The 25490-nt window shown below is 41.3% G+C and overlaps 1 protein-coding gene across 9 annotated transcripts in view; it reads left to right on the top strand.

Moving 5' to 3' along the window:
• Positions 1–20978, top strand: part of enox2 (ecto-NOX disulfide-thiol exchanger 2) — a 262213-nt gene extending 241235 nt beyond the window's left edge. For 7 of the 9 annotated variants that reach the window (XM_036575627.1, XM_036575626.1, XM_036575625.1 and 4 more), the window contains 5 exons: positions 5167–5307; positions 10866–10922; positions 13567–13675; positions 16713–16798; positions 20315–20446. In XM_036575627.1, the coding sequence (XP_036431520.1) occupies positions 5167–5307; positions 10866–10922; positions 13567–13675; positions 16713–16798; positions 20315–20446 (525 nt within the window). Of the gene's footprint in view, positions 1–5166; positions 5308–10865; positions 10923–13566; positions 13676–16712; positions 16799–20314 lie in introns of all 9 variants that reach the window. The other 2 variants (XM_036575624.1, XM_036575632.1) reach the window with 2 other exon arrangements.
• The last annotated feature ends 4512 nt before the right edge of the window (positions 20979–25490 follow it).

Below are 25490 nucleotides of genomic sequence, written 5' to 3'. Positions count from 1 at the left end.
ATTGGGGAACATATCACAGAGAGAAGTTAATAAGGACTCAAACTCAGAGGAAAGCATTATATAGTTCTGGCTTTGTATAGTAACAATGAGTGTGGGATCATTGCCGCAAAGTTGCCAGCGATTCAAAGGAAGATTGGTCCGGGAATGTGACTGGCATGACTTTGATGTTGTCACGATGAATCATTGCCATACCACCCCCTCGACCTGAAGATCAAGGTTTACTAATGTACGCATAGCCATGTGGCTCTGCTTGATTTAGTTGGAAAAAAGTCATTAGGCTGTTGCTAGGTCTTAGTAAGACACAGTCAAAAATCAATATTTTGTTTGTTCATGAGTTCATAAACAGCCCAGTGTCCACTGAACACACTCCTCCTCCTCACTATACCAGAAACATATAGATTGTGAACATTCGAAAACACTGTCCTTTTTGACTCAGATTAAAATGCATGCTAAGTTTGATGCCAACCACCCAGTCAGCTATCTAGTCCTACTCCTTTATTATGAGCTTTTTTTCCTTTCTTCCCGGAGGGGATTGGAGCTATTTTCAGCGTGAGCTCCAGCCTGGAGCATCTCTCCTGCATGGTTCCGCTGAGTTCTCAGCCTGACCCCTAGCTAGGAGGCGTGCTTCTGGGTGCATTTTTACTGAATCTGTTCACTCAGTGTGGCTTCTCTGAATTGAAGAAGAAAGGAGGCCAGCCTGGCTCACTGCTCTGTGAAAACACAGTGAGAGAATCACACATGTGACACTGTTCCAGATCCACAGCTTGTATGTGTGAATTCAGCACCACATTCACAAATACATATATCCACGTGCAGACGAAAACACCCGAATGTACACATCAACACTGGTTTTAATACAATGCCACCACATAAGGTCATACTCGTTTCCCTACATTACAGAAATTTTGGGCCTGAGAAATATATGAATACGAACACACAGAAACATACAGTCACACACAGTCATACACTTCTGCCTGTGAGCAGTGTGAAGCAGGGATGGGCTGAGTGTGATTCGATGTGAGGCAAAACTTGGCCTCCTTCAGAACGTAAATGTTGTGGTTCTTAATGAGCACTAATGTGCTGTTAGAGGAGGTGCAGCATCCGCTGTAATCTACACAGCTCTGCCGACGCTGGTTTACGTGCGAGCACCTCTATTTCACCGTAATTTTGGCCTCAGCCATGCAGATGCTGAGTAAAAGTAGTTTCTCAGTGTTGAATTCCAAAACATGTTTAAAGCTTTAACCTGCGACTGCTGTTATTTGTTCATGAACACTATGGCTTAAATTTTCTTAACAATAAAAATGCTGACCTGAAATATACAGTACATTGCCACCTTAGTCTTCTTTCACCCTTAGTCTGTAGAGGTATTACTATTATTTTTGCTGTTCTTTATATAACTGTGATTACATAAATTACATGTTTGTAATGTGCAGACCACATTTACTTTCAGTTTACATTCCTTATCAACAGGTTTGAGCTTGCGCTTCTGAACCTTTACAGTGGACAATTCAGTTATAATGTCTGATTGGCTCAGGCATGATTGGAGCCATTATGAAATACTTGCTGTAAAACCGAGCTTTTTCTGTTTACAGTGGACAATTTCAGTTGTCTAAAATCTGACTGGCTGAACTATGTTCAAAGCCAGTGTAAAATACTCCGCGTACGCACTCCTGTGACCACCTCACAACAATTGAATTCTGTATTAATGCTCCACTGTGTTGTTCACATGGACCAGTAAATGTACTGATATATGGGACCGTACATCAACGTATATGTGAACTAAGTTGCCCAAAACAGTACAAAAGATGTGGTGTGTAAAAACTTTTTAAGTTATTTTCTTAAGAACTAAAACTAGGCTGATCAGCTCAGCAGACAGCTAACAGGCTAAGAGGCTCCTCTATTAATATTTAGAGTTAGGCCTTAAAATAAAGGATTCAATGCAAAATAGTAACATACGAAGAGCATATGTTACATGAAAGTTTGAAATGCCCATGTTTTTGGCAAATGTGCTGTAAGTAGTTTTAAACCAAGTGTGGGTAAATTTATGTGTGGCACATTTAGCTTGACACTAGCTTAACACAGAAAGTCTCAAAGCTGAAAATGATCAGTGAAAATTAGCGTTATCATTATGGTGGTAATTTGATAAGAAATAGCTACATATAAGGCGAAGGTGTAACACTGATATTCTAAGAAATGTTAATGAATATAGTAAAAAAAATGTAAAAAATTAATGAAATGACATCACCATACAATAATGGGTGACAAATTTTGTTCAGGAGGCCTTAGTTGCTTGGCAATGATAGCCTATTTGAAACTAACTACATTTCTTGATGGAAGAATTGTTTTCTGTTAATATTATTATTATTATTATTATTATTATTAATAGTAAATCAAATTATTAACCTAATATTTGTGTATTTTATTAAATTGTATATTGTCATTGATTTATAAAACCGATAAGCCTCTTGAGGCAGTGCCTTACAGTTATTTTATCACGTGTAAGGGTTTCGTTATGAACGGCAACAAAACTGAGTGCCTTATTGCTTTAATGTATGCGTATATGACCTCACATAATTGAATTCAGTATTAATATGCCATGTTACCAAGTGGCTTGGTAATTGTGGCCTACTGTTAATGAACTCTATTCTTTGGCAGAAGGATTGTTTATTGTTATCAAAAATTAATTCAGTTATTTATTGATGATTGATGTATTTTGTCATATTTTGTCTGGGATAAAATCACTATATTGCCCAGCTTCTAATGGCTTATTCCATTTTATATAAAACAAATGTTTTGGTTCTAAAATCTGATTGGCAGGGCCTTCAGATATTGTAAAGACATAAATATATTATTGCCGTTAAGGAACAGGTTTTGGTCTGGCCACACCACTCTGGAAGCTACGTGACTTCTTTAAACAAAACCACTTGGCCACACATGACTGTATAGCTTACACAGTATCAGTTATATATTCGACTGAACTCCATCAGCACAAGCATGCACATGCATATATATTGTGCATGAAGCACAATGCACAAACAAAACATACATATATATGCACACACAGTACAGTTACTAATTGACAGAGGATTCGTCAGTATGTGTCCTCAAACAGGTTTTCCCCACTGCCTGTGATAAAGTTGCTGTATATGGGGCTCTGCTGTATTTAATCAGAGCACCACCTGAGCTGCTCCACAGAAACAAACATCCCCAAGGCATAGAATCTATTTACCTGACATTGGCTGAAAAATACAGACTGTCCAAATATTACCTCCCTAATGGCAGAGTACCGGTGCTGTCTTGCCCCTGGGGGTCAGCACACGTCTGTCACAGCAGATGCATACCACCAGGATAGCTTCACAGACCGGAGGTCATCAGAGGCTGGAAAAATATGTCACACATACAGAGAATACACTTACCTGGACCTGCCAAAGGGTGTAGATGTACTTGTCTGTGCATGCAATGCACGAAGCATCTCTACAGACATACTTAGTGTTTCATGAACCAGTTAAAAGCATGCTCAATATTTATGATTCAAATTTGTCAGCACTGAATTACTTATGTTGAATGAGTTTTTGGGGGCCGTCGGGGTTTGAGGCGTGCGGAATGGTTTGTGTTTCTGTGAATAGGATTTGCACAATATGAACAAACTACCACAAGTATATCTGCATATTGCTATTGCAATATGAGTTTCAATATATTGAAGAAACTTTGCTTCTTTAGTGCTGGAGCTACAAAGCTACTGTTGCTACAGCAAGCATGTCACGTAGCATCCATATGCCTGTGTAATGGGCATGCATGTGAAGGGGAGTTAGATTATACAAAGGAGTCAGAATCTTTTGTTAAATCATGTGAGTACCTTGGTTAATATCAGAACACCCACAGGAACTAATCTCATGTGTCTGTAATTGCTCATAGCACACAACAAAACATTCACTGACTGGTTAGAGGATCATTTCCATATTGCCGTGTTCTGCAATGTCAGTATTCCAAAGGCCAACATCGCGATAACAATTCCTATCAATAATCCATGCAGCAGACGTGTTTGTGTCAAAATCAAAATTAAAAGAACCTTCTTCTCGTCCCATTCACCTGTACATTAGAATTAAATAACATTTCCTCCAAAGCCTTAGTGCAACATACAGAGACAGAGCTAGTGTTTACAGAAGCACAGTGTGTTTCTGTAAGCAGAGTAAATGTCTGATCTCACGACTCAACCCAATTATTATTCTCTAGGAAGCCGCTGAGTGCATCACTACAATTATGATTATGCTAGTGCAGTTAAGAATTGTAATGACACTATATGTAGTGATTCCAGTTAAGTGGAATTTGTTTTTGTTTTGTTTTTTTTTTTCTTGAATTTGTGTGTTTTTAACATTATTTTGGCCAGGAAAAAATGAGTTCATACTGTTGATCTAAATTTCCACTTTTCAGAAATTGGTGTAGTTGAATCAGCACCTTCAGATTGCTGCATGTATTGACAAATGAACACATTTTCCTAGTTTGATCCTTGAGGCTATCTGTAGTAGTTCAGGCTGAAGCCCAGCTGCTCACATACTGTGTGTGTCTATGACCGGATCCCTGACTGTAGCCCTCTTGCTTAAAATGCAGATTTTATATAGTATTTAAACTGATACCTTCTGTACTTTTAATGAGACTTCGCTGGACAGTGCAGCAGCATACCTATTGATAAATCAGCAAGCATCAAACTAACAAAAGCAACAGCAAAGTGGAAAGGTGCAGTTCCCCTCGAGAGCCTCCACAATGACAAGAATCCATGAACTGTATGAACAAGTGCGAGAATAGGAGGGTACAATCACAAAGGTGTTGAACTATTAACTGTACATGATATAAATGACATTCTCCCATGCAGCCACTGTTGCTCTCACTGGATGTCGGAGATAAAAACAGGGCACTGTGTTCACTCTATGGAAATCATGTGATTTTCTTGTTCAGGCTCAGGTTCAACCCTGCGTTCACAAGTCAAATTTGAGAAAATAAGACAAATGTAATTACTTCCAATTAATTACAGTTAATAAAATATGATTCATTATTTTAATTGTTTGACAGCCCCACTATCAATGCATTTGACACACTGTGTGTGTGTGTGCGCACACATGTGCATGTGTAAATGTTTGTGTAATTTGGACTTTCTGTTAATTTCTGCAGCAACTGCTGAAGATCCGCGAGGAGCTGAAACAGAAAGAGGCAGAGCTGGAAAAGAGCACAGATGAGAAACAGCAGCTGGAGAGTCAAATCCAGAGCCTTAAGGAAAGAATACAAGCCTTCCCTGCATCACACACTCTTCCTGTGAGTAACATGCGCACACACACACACACATACACACACACACATACACATATAAACACACAAAGAGTACATATAGAACCTCTCCTCATATAAACCATCTCTCACACACTGCTCTGGGAGATGTTGTCTATCACTGTCTAAGCCTAAGGCTGCAGTAAAAATCACCAAGTTCTTTTTTCTCGTGATGCTGTCCATACTGTGCGTGTTTAGTCTGGTGAAGAGAAGGAAGGATGAAGAGGATGAAGGCTGTCAGTTTGAGGACACTGTATTAATGAGTCTGGTCTACCAAAGATGTTCAGGGGATTTGAGGTGAAGTGAGAATATTCAGGTGCACAAAGTTCAAAGAGAATGTCCCTGCTCCAGATTCAGTTTAGAGATCACACATCAGGCTTCCCTGCTTGCTAGCATAGGGCCACATTCTTTAGATACTTTAGGTGCTTTTTTAAAATTTACCACTAAACAAATTCCTTCGCTCTTCTTTAGCCTTTAGAGGTGTAGAGTTGTAATTGTCATTTTTGCTATACAGAGTTAAGGCACTTGTGTTTCTAGCAAAGTGCACAAATATATAGTAGTGGCTAATGTACCATAAAAGAGGTAGTTATACACAAGTTCTTTTTACAGTTGTGCTTTTTTGTTAAATATATAAATTCAGAAGATTTGTGAAATTGAACTGTTACAGATTTGTAATGGCTGTGCCTAAGAAACAATATTGAATGTGGGTCATTCACATGTGACTGATCTCTTTAATAAGGCTAGTATCAGTGCCAGTATATTGGACTGGTACATCACTAGTAATCACATGATTAAATTATTAATTACAAAGTTAAGTATATATTACTTATTAAATGACATTACATATATTTTTAATTTAACATTACTGACAGATTCATCTCTACTTTTGCATATTTTTCTGTTTTCATTGTATATCATCATGAGGCTGGTTGCACCAGCTGTATGTAAGTTCAAACGAAGGCTGGTTATAACACCAGCATTCTTTACAAAATCAAAACAGGTTGCACCATACAAACTAGTTTTTATGTAGTTACTAACACAAAATATAGCACAAAGATGCAAAGATGATCAAAAGATGATATGACTATAAAAGGCTAATTGCTAAAATATATATATAATTTTTTTTTTTTAAGTTTCAAGTGTCAGCCAACATCCAAAGCTCCCATTCATTGAGACCGTCATTAACATTTTATTCAATTCAGTGTTGAAAACAGACTTGTACAGCTCACTCTCTTTCTTACTGGATCCACAGAATGCAAAAATACAGTGCTGATGTCTCTGGCCCAGTCCGATTTTTTTAATTTTTAGCCCTACCCCTTGTTTTCAAGTGTCTCCTTGTCCCTGGGAACTGAGTTACAAGGGGTAGTCGTCAAAATCTTCTCCCACGAAATGGGACAACCCATTTAAACCTTTTCTTCATTTACAGGCTACTAGCAGTGCTCTGTAAATGACCCTGTCAGCCTGCAGTGATAGCAGAGGAGGGTAAAGTTCAGCAACCTCGCTTCTGGGCTCTAGTTACATTTAGGAAATCATATGCCTTCAAAGAGGGGGAAATGCGACAGGTATTTATCGGTGATATGATATGAAGCTAAAGACAGCTATAAGCTAGCTTCTTGTTTGAATTTTCCCATTCCACCTTAAATGGTCATCAGTACTGCTGCACCATTTAAGGTGGAACAGGAAATTTAGCTAGCTAGCTACCAAGACATCAGCATACTGATGCTTTTTATAAAGAAAAGGAGCATAATACATTAAAATAACAAAAAACTAAGAAACAGTGGTTATCTTAGTTTTTTCACTGAGAAAATTCTTCTTTGGTCGCTTGTGCAGCCATCTTGCTGTTTTTTCTTTTTTTCAGATAACACTGTTTGGAGTGTGCCTCTGAGAAACCTATTTTTTGCCTTGTAGCCCTAACATTTCACCCTACCCCTCTATCTCAACAACAGTCGTGACACACTACCCCTAGGCGTAAACATGCAAAACAGAAGGGTGAGGGCTGGGTGGTAGGGTCGAGGGGATTGGGCCTGTGTTTTCACAGTAGCGTGTTTATTGATTGTTTCTGAACGTCATGTTAAAACAACAGTATTTAGCGTTTGCTATTAGTTGGTTGTTGCTAGTTAAGATGTGACCATAAGGATTTGAGGTGCAACCAGATTTCATAAAATGATAGTTTGAAACTGGTGTTAACTAAGTACATAGTGAAGACTTACTTTTCTCACAAACTTAAGTACAAACTTGGGCAAAACTGGTGCAGCCCAGACCAGTTTAGAATGAAGCTCAGGACAAATCTTCCTGCTTTCAGATGAGTTCTGAACTTCTCCTAGTGAAGGGTCACAGCCTTTTGAGATGCTTCATTTTACCACTGCATAATTTCCTTCTCTGCTCCTCAGCCTATTCTGATTCATAGAGAAAGAGAGGAGATGGCACTGAGCCTAAGCGTCTGTTAGCAGAGCTGGTGCGAATGCAAGCCGAGTGTTTCAGATGTTAGGAGTGAATGAGACTGAATGTGCCCTATGCCTCTGAAAGGGCGCTGTGTGTGCGTGTGCGTGTGCGTGTGCGTGTGTGTGCGTGTGTGTGCGTGAGCGCACCCACAGCTTCTGCATTAATGTAAACTAATAGCACCTCTGCAGCATGCGGTGGTCACCACAAGCCACTTCCGGTTTGCTCCATTTCTTCCACTGCTGTGCACAAACACATCTCTCATCAGGGACTGGCTCATGACTGGTTTGCTTATAGGACAGTTTTTACTGGACCAAAAATGGAAGCCAAAGGTTTAGACACACCTAATTGCCTCATTAAATGTATGCTTTGTATGTATGTATGAGTTTTTTTTTAATTATCATGGAAGTTTATAAAATTGAATAGTAAATAAGACTTTTTAATAAACGATTATCTTCTCTCTAGTGCTAAATTTAAGAACCATGAGACGTCTAAATGTAATACTCCACCAGAGGACAGTGAAAAGCCTTTTTAATCAAAAGAAGGAAACACAGAAAGACTACTGCAGTTGCCTAAAGGTCACTGTACACCACATGAGATGCGTTCTGCCACTCAGCAGATGGTGCAAAGTGCAGCTATAGCACATAGGAAGCATTGCAGAAAAGTGCTTAGATGAAATAAGTTACACTGTAACTAGGCTTGTAACTTAGTGACTTTAGATTGGCTGCCTTTCCCTGTGTGTAATGTTCAAGTCGAATTATGTTACCTATTATGGTTTCATAGACTAGGTTTAATATAGAACAGTGATAGTAGGATGGGAGTGGCATCCACCACTACATTTCGCTGCATCCACTACTGCATCAGAAAGATGTGGGGCCACTTTGAAGAGTTTAAAACATAAGTAGTTTTGATTTATTTAACACTTTTTGGGCACTGCATAATTCTGTATATCATCGCTATCCGGAAAAAAGCCAAACGCTTATGTCCCCGTTTTTGGATTTTTTATTTTCTGCAGCATTTAAACACAGCAGCTGTCTTTTAAATTGAGTGAAAATTTCATGATAAATGGACCAATACCAAGGTTCCAAAATGACTTGAAATAAAATTACTTTGCTATTTTACTATTGTCTTCCATTAAAAGTTAAGAATGTCTTTGCCTTCTCTTGTTAAGCTACCATTTTTGTTTTTTGTTTGTTTTTTTTTTGTTTTTTTTAGACAACAAAATTTTTGTCACAGTTTTGATGTCTTCACTTTATGAAAAGTAGTCAAAACAAGTAAACTCTTCTGTGAGTGGGTGTCCAAACTTTTGACTTGCTCTGGACAGGTGAGATATTGAATCAAATGCAAACTCAGATTTAATAGCACCAACACATGCCACGCAGTGTTTGCTTTTTATCTTGCGTGGACAGATTTGATTAAGTCTTGGCCCCCTTCAGTGGGAAGCAGATTTTTTTGTATTAAGCTGCATTTTATCACGCTGCTCGGTTGAATCAGTTTTGACCTGCTGGCTGACTGATGGCTGATAAGGTAAAGCAGAGAGAGTGACAGAAATGCTGTGTGCTGCTTTAATGCTGATGCCTGCGATGAGATGAGATTAGTGTGAGAATCAGTGGTGCGTACTGAGCAGGAGAGGTAAGGCCATGAACACATGATACCCAGATGAATCATCTGAGACAGACTCATTAATGGAGCAAAAGGAAATCAATTTACTGCTGTTGTTTCTCCTGTAGATCTGTGGCCACTGATAGCGAGAGCTGTTCATTTTTGCATGTGCGCTGATGTTTTGTGTGTGTGTGTGTGTGTCCTGCGTGTTGTGGTTAATTATCTTCCTTATTGTCCTGTCCTTTCTCAGCACTCAGGCCACTCTTTTAGGTTAACCAACTGAAATTACATCAGCAGTCATTACACACTACAGAACATTCCATCAGCCTCCTCACCCCTTCAGCCTCGAACAATCACTAAATTTCTGTAGGTTCCTTTCGGCAGTATGAAACGGGTCGTCTGCGCTGTGAGATGACGCCATTATTTGTGTTTGATTAAAAGAGGGAACATCCTCGGGAGGCTTTTGATCCGCGGCTGCCATTTTTAGAAACCCATTTGTAAACCTGACCCTCATCACTGTGGTTAGCTCTCATTCTCTGTTGTGTACTGCAGCCTCCTCCCTCTGCTGTTAATTTCTTATTTGTGGGCATCTGCTTCTTTCCTATAGAGACTCAGGGCCAGATTTACATAGATGAGCACAACGAAAAAAGGCCTTGATTCGACCACAACATGTGCTCTCGATGCACCTGAATTTAATGTTTGATTCGCTAAGCCTGCAGCTAATCATGCAAACTGAGCATAGCACTGCCTTCTAATTGCCTGCAGAGTTTAAAAGGCACAGTGAGGTTATGTGACTATCAACAAGCTGTAGACAAAACACAAAATGAAAGTTCAATGATGAAGTGAACAGTGTTAATAAAGAAAAAAAGTTTTTTTCCCAACCAAAACATACTACACAGGGTTATTTTACTGTGGCTGAAAATTTATATTTTGAAACAATTGCATGGGTTGCGTGCACGTATTGTGGTGGCATTACGGCGTATTTGGTGATGTTTCTACTCACATATGTCTATCTGGTCCCGAGAGTTTATACAGTTTTATTCTGATGGTAAACATTCTTAAAGCACATGTTTGAAGCTCATGCCTCGTTCTAACTGGTATGGCTGCTACCATTGTTAAAGGAAGTCTCTCAGTATCATAACTAATGCAAATTCATGCCTGGTTTTAGAAAGTGGTAGAAAATCCATGCAAAATGGTCAAGTTGCTCGAACTTTAGTGAGTTGAGCAGAATATGTAATCAGCGTCACGTGTAGTATCTCCACCCGCTTTTGTGCAATTCTTCTCAAAATGCATATGTATGAGGGAGCGTTTGCGCTATACTGTGGTGCCTAAACTGCACATTCAGGCTCATGTTCCAGTTTCATACATACCACAGAGGCAGAATGCGTGCCATTTCCAAAAGTGTCTGTCTTTAGTCTTGGTACCATACACCTGTGTGTGTGTGTGTGAGCGAGTGTCTCTGGCTACTCACTGATGGTGCTTCTTGTGTTTTTAATTGCCTATAGATGGAGAGGCCAGAGCGGGATGACAGAGGCAGTGATGAAAGTGCAAATCACACCAACGTAAGTGATCTCCATCTCTGCCTGCTGTCCATACTAACACATCAGTGTCTCTCTCTCTCCCTCGCTCTCTCTCCTTCTGTCCATACAACCAGTTCCCATCATATCAGCCATTACTTCTGTCTCTCCAGCTCCCTTCCTTTCCTTCTCCATCTCTTCTGTCCTTTATTTATGCTCCCATCATCTTAGTCATTACGCCTCACTACCCGCCCACACACACACACACACACACACACACACACCATGTTTCTGTTCTCTGCTTCCTCTGCCTCTTTTTATCTCCCTGCTTCCTCTCCCTCCTTCATCTCCCTCCTTCATCTGTCTGTTTCCCCTCTCTCTCCTGGCTCTGTCTCCTTCCTCTTCCTCTTTTCTCTGCTTCCTTCATCTGCCTGTTTCCTCTCTCTCTCCTGGCTCTGCCTCCTTCCTCTCCCTGCTTCTTCCATCTTTTTCCTCTCCCATCGTCCTCTCCCTCCTTCCTCTGCCTCTTTTATCTCACTGCTTCCTCTCCCTCCTTCATCTCCCTCCTTCCTCTGCCTCTTTCATCTCCTTCCTTCCTCTCCCTGCTTCCTCTGCCTCTTTCCTCTACCTCCTCTGTCTGCCTATTTCATCTCTCTCTCTCCTGGCTCTGCCTCCTTCCTCTCCCATCTTCCACTCCCATCGTCCTCTCCAATCTTCCTTTCCCGTCCTTCCTCTCCCTGCTTCCTCTGCCTCTTTTATCTCACTGCTTCCTCTCCCTCCTTCCTCTGTCTCTTTCATCTCCTTCCTTCCTCTCCCTGCTTCCTTTGCCTCTTTCCTCTACCTTCTTCATCTGCCTGTTTCCTCTCTCTCTCGGCTCTGCCTCCTTCCTCTCTCTTCTTCCTCTTCCTCCTTCCTCCCCCATCTTCCTGTCCCTCCTTCCTCTCCCTTCTTCCTCTCCCTCTTACTGCTCCCTCCTTCCTCTCCATGCCTTCTCTTCCTCCATCCTCTCCCTCTTTCCTCTCCATGCTTCCTCTCCCTCTTTCCTCTCCATGCTTCCTCTCCCTCTTTCCTCTCTGTGCTTCCTCTTCCTCCTTCCTCTCACTCTTTCCTCTCCCTCTTTCCTCTCCATGCTTCCTCTCCCTCTTTCCTCTCCATTCTTCCTCTTCCTCCTTCCTCTCACTCTTTCCTCTTTCCTCTCCATGCTTCCTCTCCCTCTTTCCTCTCCATTCTTCCTCTTCCTCCTTCCTCTCACTCTTTCCTCTCCATGCTTCCACTGCCTCCTTCCTCTTCCTCCTTCTTCTCCCTCCTTCCTCTCCCTCCTTCCTGTGCCTTCTTTGCCCCACTTCTGGCCTCCCTCGTCTCTCAGCAGCTTCCGCCAGCAACATGACAGATCATTAGAGGGCATTGGAGCGGGGAGTGAACTTTATTTGTGGCAGGATAAATCACTCTGACACAACTGGGCGCAGGCCTGGGGAACCAGCAGAGAAGAGGAGGACGGCATGGGGAGAGGAAGAGGGCCATCCACGGGTCAGAGTGGGGCATGACCTGACCTGTCCTTTCAGTCCGGTCACCCAGCAGATGAACACACACATTCACACACTCAAGGGCCACTCCATCACTCTGTCAGAAGCAGCCCAGTGCAGCCTGAGCACCACTAATACTCTGAATGCCTGTGCTGCCTCTGTGTCCCTCACATGCTGTCCATGTCTTCCATTCTGTCTTATCTGCCTGTCTGTCTGCCTGTGTCCATATACTGCTGTGTGCTAGAGATAGACATCAGTTTTCAAGTGCATAGATATTAAAACTCAGCATTTGTTTACTTTGTTGGATACTTATATTAGGCATGTATGTAAGTGTTGTATCATCTTGCCATTTTGAATACACTTGCCTGCCCTGTAGAGAACTGTAGAGAAACCTACAGACTCTGAATTCTTTACATGTGCATATGAGACAAGGAGTGCCCGCAAAATTGCCATTACATATAAAACCCAGAAGACACGTGTAGGTTAACTGGTCACCACAGCAGGTTTCTGTACAGTACACAGTTTTGCATTGGACCATCTTGAATGGCTTTGTTTACATTGAATTGTGCAGAAAATTTTGAAAAACTGGTGAAATTCCCCTTAAGTGAATCTAAGGGAAGCTATATATGGAAATATTCAAGGAATAATATGACATATTTGTCCAGTATAAGCTGCACAAGTTCTGTAGATTCATCTGGTAATATGTTAAATCACACCTAAAATGCAAAGATAAATCAATAAATCAGCTAAATAATCAGGTACAAATCAGCTGTTTTGCCTCCTGCATGCAATAAACAGATATTAAACAATATTAAGTAATATTAAGTAGTCTCATTGTGATGTGTGTGATTTTTATTGTGATATTTAAATATTATTTATTTAAAAAGACATGTATTAAAACAGAAATAAAATGGTAAACCCCTTAGACCTCCTTAAGTCCAGGGGTCCAGACCTCCCTTCTACACTCTTACAACAACACTATAACTTACATATTAGTTTAATTGTGATTACTGAGTAATTCACAGCAGTTACTGCATAATAAACATTAGGATGAACAGCAGAATGATAAGGGGTTAAAATGTCTGTCCGTAGCCAGTTCATGTTTGTGTAGTGCAGCATACTGCACTGCTCTGTCTGACGCTAGCTGTGTTTTTCTCTGGCTGTAGGATGTAGCAGCAGTGTCGGCGGTGGTTTCCTGTAGTCAGGAGAAGGAGAGCCTGCCGGAGAAGGGTCCTCCCAGCCCCGTCAAGTCAGAAAGAGAGGCCCTGCTCGTGGGTATGTGTGTGCGTAGAGCTTTCTGAGTGCCTGTGATGCGTCTCTTCTTTTTCCTGCTTTATCAAATCAGCCAGAAGACGATATTAAAAAATCTCCTCATTATCCCCGTCATACACAGCTCTCTGTTACTGCATGTGTGTTAATTGCCTGGCCAAATGAGTTTCTTCATCACGTCTGAAGGTTTTAATGGCTGGGATTTTGGCTGCTTGCCCACATCACAGCCAAAGCGTATAGTGAACTGGGTGTGCGTTAGAGGTCTACAGTAGTATGAAATTGAAGCCCGAACCAGATCCCCCCGCTTTGAGACACGACCCCTGCAAAATGTGAAGCCCGAAGCCGACTCACATACATTCACATGCAATAACAGAGATAGACTGGCTCAGACGTAGATTTACAGTTTTTTGCTTTGTTGCTAAGGGCTTGAATTGATTGACAGAAAATGCCCTGCTGGAATAAACTGGTACTTCGCACATCTGTCATACACTGTTTATTATCACTATATTTTTGTAGGATTGCCAGTTATACCTGACAGAGAACAGCATCCACCCTTCTCTGATCAACTGTTAGCATGGCTTAAAGTTCTCCAGCACTGTGCCAGAATTCCAGTGCGAGGCCAGCCATTTAAATAAAAAAATAAATAATTATGTTGTAAAATACTCAATATACGCACATCCAGGACTGCCTCACAACAACTGAATTCTATATTTCTGGGCTACTTTATAAAAAATGCCCGTGCTGTTAATGGAATAATTTTTGCCTCTAACGCTGCTCGTATGGACCACCAAGTGTACTGATGAAGTAAGAACCCGTTTTTGTTTAAACTGAGAGGCTGGCAACTTATTTTCTTAACTAGAACTAGGCTGGTCAGCAAGCTAACAGGCTAAAAGATAGCTAACAGCCTAAACAACTCCATCATTAATATCATATGCTTGAATTAAAGTACTTACGGTATGACTAACTGTAAAACAGCAGCTTAAAAGACTGAAGAATGTCACTTGAATGGCTTACATGCTTCAAATGTCCATGTTTCAGTCAGATCTGCCGTAAGTAACATCAACCCCAGGCTTAATCTCAAACAGCTCCGAACTCCCTAAATAGTGTACTATGTAAGTTTTGAAAGTCTAGCTTCTACAGCCGAGTAGTGTTCTATTTGTCAAGTATGGTTGTGGTTGAATCACAAATGGCTGTTTTAAGATATATACGCACCGTTGGGGTGCAGGAGCCAGTATTTAAATTTCTATGTAAGTGTTAGTGCACTATATAGGGAGCAGGGAGCCATTTGAGATTCAGTCCCAGCGTGAGAAGAGGGGCTCCATTAGCTTGGTGCTAAATAAGGTGGTAATTGGACACACACACACATTTTTCCATTAAACAGTGCTTTGTTAAGATATGTTCGTTATTATACAATGTGTGTGTGTGTTACCCTTGTGTGTGTGTGTGTGTGCGCCCCTCAGTGTGCAGAAAGATTTTCTCTCTGTTTAATGCCTCTATTGTTCTGCAGCAGTTGCAGTATATTGTCCTTGCACTTCAACAACACTGCCCGAAAAGGTCATTGCTCAGGTTTATGTCAGAAGTGTGTGTGTGTGTGTGTGTGTGTGTGTGTGTGTGTGTTTGTCCTACTGACTGTGGTTGGACAAAGATCTAGTTGTCGTGTTGTCTCTGTTGATGAGAAATGATTATGTGCCAGTTTAGCTGGTTAAGTAACTTGCGGCCTGTTCCTGCATGTTCCTGTCTATGATGACATTCAGACAGCCAAAGCAGATATCTCTCTCTCTCTCTCTCTCCCTCCCTACCTTGCCCTCTGTTTCTCTCTCTCTCTGTCTGTCTGTCTGTGTCTCTCTTTTTCTCTGTCTATCTATCTATGTATATATGTCTGGCTCTGTCTTTTGCGCTCTGTCTGTTTTCTGTCTTCTTTTTTTTTCTTTTTGCTCTCTTTCTCTCTCTTGTTCTCTCATGCTTTCTCTCACCCGCTCTCTTCCCTTTCTCTGTTCATTCTCGTGCTCTCTCCATCAGACTCATTTTAAGTGACGTCTTGTTTGGAGATAAATTGCGGTAAGCACCACTGAGAGAAAGAGGGCCATTTCCTGCTCCCAGGCTGAACTTATTCCACATGAGGAGTCACATCTCTCTCACTCTCTCTCTCTCTCTCTCTCTCTCTCTCTCGCTCTCTCGCTCTCTCTTTATTTTCCTTTCAGTAAATGAAATAAAGATGGCCCTCCAAAGCAGAAAGCCACTGAATGCGTCTAGACTGCCTTATAGAGGACCAGGCCTTTTTCAAAGGCTTTTTATAGAAGAACGGGCAGCAGTAGACATTAACTGGACTAGAAAATGGTCAGCCGTTCCAATGCAGCAAATTCTTATGGACGTCAAATTCTTTTTGCTCCCTTCATTCAGGCGGCACTGATGGTGCTAATTGTCATTTAGCTCCACCTAAGAGGGTGTGACTGTGGATCAATGAATGTGTAAATGGAGAAGTCATGTCAGCGAAAGCACGCCGTAATGAGTAAATGTATAATGCATAGACCACGTCCACAGTCCATTATGACTAGATGGAATATTGACCATCCTGCCACTGCGTCCTTCGCTCTTGAGACATGACCCCAGTTGCCTCGTAACGTTCTTTCTACAGAGCAGTCTTGATCATCAGGGCTGCCTTAAGATCGAGCGTAAGGGCCGCTATGAGTATGTGTTATTGTTATGGTTGATATTAGCATGCACCAAGCAAACTCCACGGTCATCTGATGAAAAGCTCTGATGATTGAGAGGGGCATCAAAGCAACAATTAAACACTTCTTTTTCATTTAGCCAGCTGAAGAGGCAGAGCCAGGGGTCGACACGGCCGAACAGCTTCGAGGAGGCCACCCTCAAGCACTCTGAATCAATTTCAAATCAACAGGCAGCTGAAAGAAAAAAATAACAGCCCTTGCCGAGGTTTTATTAAGAGGCAGCTGATACTGATTTAGCTGATGGAGTTGTGTTCTCAGTTCTGTTCCAATACTTTATGCAATTTGATCTCTTTCTTGCTTTCTTTCTGCAGGAATAATCTCGACATTTCTCCATGTGCATCCATTCGGAGCCAGCATCGAATACATCTGCTCCTACTTACAACGCCTGGACACCAAGGTATTGGAATTAATCCCTTTTATTCGAACACAAGTTAAACCACTTTCATTGGGCACCCAAATGCAAGTGAGCTTTCTGTGAGATCACTAAACATATGTTCTCCAGTAAGTGCTTTGCCAGAAGTAGTCAGGTATGGCTCACTGATTCAGGTTTTTGGTAATTACTGAGGGGTGAGTAAGAGCCAATAAAAAAAAAGGAAGTTAGTAGTTTGGGATAGTGAGTCAGGCATTTCTCAGCACTACTGAACATTTGTACCAGACAGGATTAGGCTCCTGTTCATTCTACAGCTTGAACAATTAGTCATCAGGGACAGTTATTAATCAGTAAACTTGGGCAGTAATGTAAATTTAGACAAGCAAGTATCGCTTGTAAAATTATTGCAGTAAATTATATAGTCATGATCCAGATTTAGTACCACATGTGAGCATTACAGAGCCATACCCTACAGCTTGCGTTTTCCCTGACAGTAATATCATTACTATATGGTTGCCATCTGGGCTAGCTTCTATTATTACTTAAAAATCACTGGATGTAACATTATCAACATCCAGTGATTCTCTGCATTCGTTTGGATAGACCTCAAAATATTACCAAAGCACCTTACTTCTGGACACGCTCGTCCTATTTTTCTCTCTACTGGAGAGCAGATCTCATGAACTGAATTTTTGTTTCTTTTACATGTGCATTCTTTGTCAGATTCACAATCTACATTATAGTCTGTCCATGTAGTGTTCAAAGTATGTGTATGTGTAGTTATTAGTTGATAATGTTCTGTTTGTACAGCCTATAATTAAGTGCTGCTAACCAAACTAACCAAAAATTAGAATGACTGTACAAAGGGAATGGCTAAATGAAGGCAAAGAAATAAAACAAGGAAGAAGTATGGAATGTGAATGAGAACAAACGGACAATTATTTGCATTAATAATTGTCACAACGCTCTATAATGTTTATGTACATGGACATTTCTGACAGATGTGTAATGCATTACAGTACCGGAAGCATTAGGGGGCGTTATAGCTTCTGTTGTTTCATTGTACCATAAAAGTATAAACTGCTTGTCATACAGATGGAACCTTAAAAGATGGTGGAGGGAAAGGGAGAGGAACCAAGGAGGATCTAATAGTCAAATGAGTTGATTCATCAGATAGTAGTAGTCAGTAGGTTAATCGCTTATGTAAATGGGGGCTGCTGTGTGTCCCAATTGTCAGAGTTGCCCTGCCAAAAAGTTACCCTAACCCCACCTCCTCACCCAGTGAGAGGACAAACATGTTTTTATACTTAATAAAACAATCTTAAAACAACGTATTAATTTTTTTTTTTCATTTTAAAGCTGCACTATGTAAGTTAGAAGTAGCATCACTAGAAAAAACACTAAAATATAGTTTCTGTGTGCTGTGTTGAGTCAACCTATAAAGCCTTAAATAATCATATAAAAGTCAGAGGCTTAAGGTCAGATTTTGTGGTCACACGCACAGCCTCAAAAAGAATGTCCTTGCCCCCTTCCCCAAGACAAACCGCTGGGCCTCCTTAATATAAATAATTGCTAGTTGCAGCCCTACTTCATTCACTACCACTTCACTTGAAATCTGTAGGGCTGGAGACAAAGTACATGGCTTAGTGGATACACAGACACTTCACATTCTGAGTTGTTCATTGCTGATCAACCTGGCATCCACCCTGTTCCGTAGAATAAATAACCCACCCGCTAAACATATGGAGCTCCTGGAGTGGGCAGAGCCATCACGCTGCGCCAGTCCACAATTATGCATATACACACACGTACACACATAATAGATGTCATTTCCACTCTGTCTATTTTCTGTTCTCCTCCACTTCCACTCTCTGTGTAATGGCTGTCCTGCTTATTGTAATATCACCATAAAGCACTCACCTTGAGGCAGTGTGTAATGTCAGCCTGCCCTTCATAATACTCCTACCCTATCTCCTCACCCAGCCTGTGACCAGTGTAGACTAGCCTGGCAAAATATCAAAACCGCAGCTTCTTCACTCTCTTGCCCTCTTACTTCTCTCTCTCTCTTTCTGTTTCTTTTTCTCTCCCTCTTGCTGTCTGTCATATTTTGGTCCATATTTTTTTCTTCTTTTTTCTGAGATTGGAGTTTTGAGGCCCTCAGGCTGCGATTGTTCCCACAGTTCCTTCTTCACACACTCCACACACACACGTGGCCCCATATCTTCTGCAGCACATGGTTTTCAGCAGAAACCGTGCACCCCAGCAGATTGTGCTAATGAAGCCCCAACACCATTCGTATCTCCCTGGCTGCCTTCATTTCTGAGTTGGCACACAGCGATGCCTTAACTCAACAGAATCAGCTTCTTTTGTTTTTTCATCGCCAACATGTACAAGAAATTTCTCTTGATGTTGATGTATCAAGAGATATCAGTGTAAATTTCACTGAAGAAAACATATGAACACCATGTATAAATGACCTCTATAGCCTTCATTGTCTTTATTCTATTTATATCTATAAATCTTTACTCTGTAGTTGACTGCATGCCCATATTAGGACCTCTAGGTAAACGAACACATTCCAAAATCAATGTTTTGCTTTACAGACATTTTTCCTCTGAATGCCAGATTCCCTGAACTGCCAGAATTTAAGAAGCCGAAATACAAATAATGGTACTTGTGAGCTCACGCTGCGGTGCACTGAACTGACATCATAAGACTGACAGCTTCACCAAAATACCCTGTGCAAATCAGCAAGCTTTGCCAAATGTGGTAGTTAAGAGGCTTTTGCAGTAGTAGGGTACAGTTCGAGCAGCTGGTGGTGGTACATAGCCATGTTGGAGTTTAATAGCAGACTTACTTTAATGGAGCATCATTTCAGAGCAGTGTACACAGGACAAAAGGTATCAGGTTTGGAACTTTTTTTTACCACACTGCATGAGAGAGACATTTTTCATTTTTCACATAGAAAAAAAACAGCTTGTACCCAAAGTCCCTAATATGGGAAGGATGCTGATTACAGAGTGATGAAATGACTTCAGAGGTCTATGTGCAGTATTATGAATGCCTGGAGAAATAAGCTGCGCAGGTGCTGCTTCAGGACTTTTAAAGCCATAATGCGAAAAAACAGCATGAAAATGCAAAAGATTTGGATGTTTTTTTTTCATATCAAAAGTGTACGCAATGCATGCAAGAGGTATATTCATTTTTTTTGTTTATTTTTGTTTTTATTTGGCAATTTTGTACAAAAAACAGATGCAAAAAGATATTCTTTGCTCCTCACAAAATGGTAGGCAGACAGTGACACTGGATAGGCATCTCTCTGACAAAACGGTAGGTGTGAAAGACTTTTCAGTTATACACATGTTCGAATGAATTTATTGGCGTCCAGTAAATTGCTTGGATAAGTTGTGCTCAGTGTTAAAAAGCCTTCACTCTTGTTCACCGCTGACTGTTGGAGTCATATTACTGAAGCCATGTGCCTCAAAAATTGAGGAGCAAATGTACCAAAATACTCACTCGTATTGTTTTTCTTCCTCCATCCAGATCAGCACAACTGAAGTGGAGACGCTGCTGGGTCGGCTTCCCTGCACCTTCAGGCAGGAGCTGACGGGCGTTGGCGCCAGCCTGGAGAAGCGATGGAAGTTCTGTGGCTTTGAGGGCATCAAGACAGCGTAGAGACAGGCTTTTGGGCTTCGAACCCAAGGACTGACACAACCTGAGCACTTGGAAGGACAAAAAAAAAGAAAATAGTCCCACAGACAGGAGAGATCCAAGCCAAACGCCTGCCAGCATTCTTTAGCAGCTCACTAAGCCCTGGAGACGTTCATTCAACTGCAGACAGGGCCCGGCCTCTGGAGTGTGGATGCGTTACAGTGTATACACACGAGCACATGTTCATGTGAGTGAGTGTGTCTGTGCGTGCGCCTGTAAGTGCCGTGTGACTGGACTGGTCGAAGTCACCTATACACTGCAGCTGTGACTCGCCGTAGCATTGGGATTCTACTCATAGGACAGAACCAGGCTGAGAACTGGGGACAAATCCGTCAACATTGTTTTACTTTTTCTCTCATTTTAGTCCTGATTTTTCAAGAAAAAAAGAAATAAAGATGAATATATTTCTTCTTTTCTTTCTGTATAGGTTGATATCAGCTGCATATAACATTTTTTGTTGATACACTCTGTAAATGTTTGAATAACTTACTATTTTTAAATAAAAAAATGTTGAGGAAAAACAACAATGCAACATTGTGTACGATTTTAGTTGCTGATTCGGTCCCCACATTTGTACAGTACTGTGCAGAAGGCCACCCAGAGACCACCCTTTTTTTAAAATTTCCAGCCAAAGCAACCATTAAGTACAAGTCATTTCTCAGCATTGGGGAAAAAAAGAATACATGTATTTAAAAGAAAATTATACAATAGTGTGTCTGCACTTTTATTTTATTACAGCTTACGCTCCGTTCAGCAGACTTCCTTTCAGATTTTAAAAGAAATCTGCGGGGATATTTTTCCACACCTCCCAAGTTCATTCTTAGAAGTTGGTTGCATTTTCTACTCCTCACGATCCAAATACACCCAAACACTTTCAGTGATGTTGAAGTTTGGACTCATCCCATTAGACCTGACTCCACATCTCATATGTCCAGTTTTGGCTTTCCAGTGCAAATCGTCTTCGTTTTTGTCCATTTCTTTTTCTCAGTAAGAGCTGCTTAACAGCTGCACATCCTTTCAGACTCATAGTGTTGAGCTGTCTTCTCACAGTGGAAGGATGGACAGAAACACCTGTGGATGTGAGTTTTTTAGTTTGCATCTCATCTCCTCAGAAATATCTCCTGATACTTATACTTAATGTTAGTTTTGACTCCAAATTAGATTAATGAAGATTGGTCTGACTTTTGCACAGTGCTGTATGCAAATCATTGCAGTGGTTGAGATAATTATCATGATTTGTTTTTCTCTCTCTAGATGCTCTTATTTCAGTCTCTTTTATCTGACTTTCACTTGTGCACTTTTGCTCAGTCTCTCTGGCTTTCTGTGTGTAAAAAAGTGACCGTAAAAGCCCAACGCTTTCGACAGTCATCTCTGTCGCTAATCACTTCGCTGTGTAGAGAGGACCGCTGTCCTCTTTTTTTTCCTCTCCAAACTCTGACTAATGGGCCTGCTTCTCTTTCATGTGCTTCATTTCTGTGCACATATTGGGTCGTTTGTAATCGTTTTCGCTCCCCTAGCTTGCCTCACCAACCGACCCAACTGTGGTTGCAAAAGATGTTGTGTAACACAAAGTGTTTTCACACTTAGGAGGAAGGCTCCTATGAAGGCCAATTAACAAAGCAAAAGTGTCGCGTGTGTTTGTGTATTTGCTTGCTAACAGGATGCCAGTGCAACGCAAGGTGTGTCTCTGGAACCAGAACAGTCTTCCGGCAGCACAGCGAAGTGTTCCTAATTCGCCTCTGTTGTGCAATTTGAGATTTTTTTCCCCTCCCTTGTTGCTGAGGGAAACGAGGCTGATTTGTTCTCATCAGCCCCCTCTATCTCCGTAGGCCATATGTATGAAGCATTACATTCAAATGCTTGTCAGAGCTGTGGCCTCTCAGAAGTGAATTAATAAAAAGTAATGAGCATGTGTGTGTCCGCAGAGGAAGACGTTCCACATGAAAATTCCTACTGACGTGCCTTTCTGAGACAGACTCTCCACCAGGGATAGAATCTGTCTGAAGTGAGCTTGAATACGCTACATTTCAGTGGCGAACTGTGGCTATGAGAGCTAGGCCTTCAGTTCGGGCTGTAAATGTCAAAACTCGGTCAAAAACAAGCAAAATTAAACCACCTTTATGATAATGATAATGCTAATTTCTGCTAGTGCCCTTGTGGGATTCTAGTACTATGTTAGCGCTAAGCCAGTGGCGAGTCACATGAAGGTTTTTAGGCCATTCTAGATCAAACATTGACATTGTAAAAGACATTCCACTTAAACGTGTGTGTTTAACGTATATATTTAAGCAATGGAATACGAGAGGGAGTGTGTTATCGCAAAATAACATCACAGCCGTAATGTTATAGCGATAACACACAACCTCGAGTGTTCTATTGCTTTTATACAACAGTTAAATAAATAAAGTAAGAAATTAATAAACTGGGAACGTGGCATTTAATGTTTTAATGTTAGCAATTCCTTCCGCCAAATTATAGTTCCTTAAAAAGCAGCTTGTTGCTACGTCACAGTAACAAGCTCCGCTCACTCGCTGCACAGCTGGCAGTTCATTCCCTAGCTCCTAACACGAAATTCCGAAACTGTTGTTTCTTTGTTTGAAGCAGTTTTAAATGGACTCTTTCAGTAAAGAGTCCAGGCACAGGATTGCCTTTACTACCATTTCTAACATGCTACCACTTCTCAGTGACGTATTAAAGATGTCTAGAAAGCCTAGAGTGATGGTTTTCATCATAAAGTCAGTCCTACCCGTTGGAAATCTCAACAGGACTGATTTATTACAATGCCACTTCCTAATTATGTTAAGGGTTAATCAGACACATTAGGCCTCCAGTTCAGCTCCTGAAATCCTAACCAATGGGAGACCTTGCTTGGCCGTATTTACCTAGATACCACAGATGAAAAAAAATCTAAGTAGATAAATTTCAGCTGTGGAATTTTCCTTCCAAAGTTGTGCTGAAACTGCTGACAAAGTCATAAACACGTGGTCAAATTGTGTTCTGTGCTACCTTTTGACAAATTAACAAGGCGTACCGCATTCTCTGATATGACATGAAGACTAGTAGGCCAAGCTGTCATTCGTCAACCCTAGTGGAGATATGTATTGTTTACGTGGTACATTTTCCAATTGCTGCTGACCACCACTCAAAATACCAATGGAGCACTTATGAAAGGGGAACACTTATGAAAGTCTGATTTTTGTGTTCACACAGCTTTGAGAAGTCAGATCTGCATCACATTTGGGCAAAAATCAGATTTGTCCAGCTACACTCTTGCAATACGAAGGTATCAGGAGGAGAGCAGAGGAGATAATGAACCCTCAGAGCGTTTTCCCTAAAGCAGCCCCAAATGCCGGAGTGTTTGGAGCAGAGCTGTGGTTTTTGTAGCTATGACTTTTCTCTGAGTTTTATGTGCAAAGTGTTGAGTTACTATTGCTCCCTGAGCTCGACGTGCGGAAAGCTTTATCAGTTTGAGTTTTCCCACTGCCCCACACGATAATCAGCCCTCTGTGCTTCTCTAAAGGTCTGTGCTTATAGTATCCTATTAACCACACCTTAGTACAGGCCGGAGGAAGTGGGATGTAGCCTCTTGAGGGATCCAGAGGAGCGTGCTGATTCCTAAACCAAAAGGACGCAGAGCAACCGCGACGCATTAGCTGAGTGAAAAATGAGAGAAGACAAATATTTTGCTTTTTTCCCCCTCTTTCTCTGCTCTATTTTTAGGAGAGTGCAACCGCTCCATCAGAGCACTGTAGCAAGAAGAGGCACTGCACAGATTTAGCAAGAGTCCCGTCTCAGTCGTCCTGCTGCATTTGACAGATGATGATGTTCTTCCAAAACTATTCCGGCTGGATCAGTTATACGTAGGGAGGTGCTGTAATTTAAGTGATTACCAACGGAACCGTGACTTTAATCCAGTACAAATCTGCAACGTGTTTACAAGTCTGACAAGTAATCATTCCTTAATTACCTTCTGTAATTTGCTGGACCCGGAGCTTACTCAGTAATTATAGCCCTATCTGAATTGACCTCACGATACTGTAATAACAACACCTGGCCTACATTAAGATTCTGAAAAAGAAAGTCACTCCCAAACTTGCTTTAGTCACTCGGCCTTGGAGAAAACTCTGCTGCCATCTTGAAGGACATTTCAGTTCTGAAGAGTCATCTTAAGTTTCTAATGACCCCTCAAACACTTGATTTGACTCAAGGTTAGTCTGCAAAGTTGTAGAGTACATATTGTAGATGTCATACAGTGCCACACCATGAGATGTGTTTCGATTTTTCGGCACAGCCCAGTGGTGAACAGCTATCCCCAGAGCTAACGGCAAATGAAGCAAACATTGGTGACCAACTAAACTAAACTTCAACCCTTAGCTTACCCCAATAAGAGAGTAGTCCGCTAGTTCGCCAAGTCTAGCACAAACCGTTAAGATGAAGGACTGTCCTGACTCCATACTCCGTATTCGAGTACGTTCTTAACTCACAATGCTCCATGTGTACATGTGTATAACACAGAGTTCAGGAGGTTGGAAGGTTAAGTCACCATAAAAAAGCTACAGAATCAGGGCTGCTAATCTAATCAAGCATGCTCCGTGTCGTTATTGTCGTTGCGTGTCGCACCTCCCGCATGTATTGCTGAGGTGTACGTCTGGGCTGTCTGTGGTAATTTGGGGAAATCACTCAAAGTTTATCTTGTTTGATTCAGCCAATCAAATCCCTCACAAGTTACATTTACATAACCTCCTCTGGGAAAACCAATGCAGCTCCAATAGTGCTTGAGAGACATTGAGTCCGACTGTAACTGCCTAGTTTGTGCTGTTGTGCTTCCTCAGCCGCAAGTTCCAAGTGATTCCGAGAACCGTGTTTTAGTGAGAAGCCTTTTTCTTTTCTGAGCGTCACAAAGACGTAAACACGTACTAATTAGATCTCCCTGTGGTCCCCTTGAGATGTGTTTTCCATTTGGTGTTGTGCACTCAGTTCAGCACCGCTGAGACTCCCTCATTAATTC

The sequence above is a fragment of the Colossoma macropomum genome, unplaced genomic scaffold (genome assembly GCF_904425465.1).
Source record: "Colossoma macropomum unplaced genomic scaffold, Colossoma_macropomum, whole genome shotgun sequence".
Lineage (NCBI taxonomy): Eukaryota > Metazoa > Chordata > Actinopteri > Characiformes > Serrasalmidae > Colossoma > Colossoma macropomum.
Note: the sequence above shows the minus strand (reverse complement) of the source record. Positions and strands in the feature narration are given on the sequence as shown.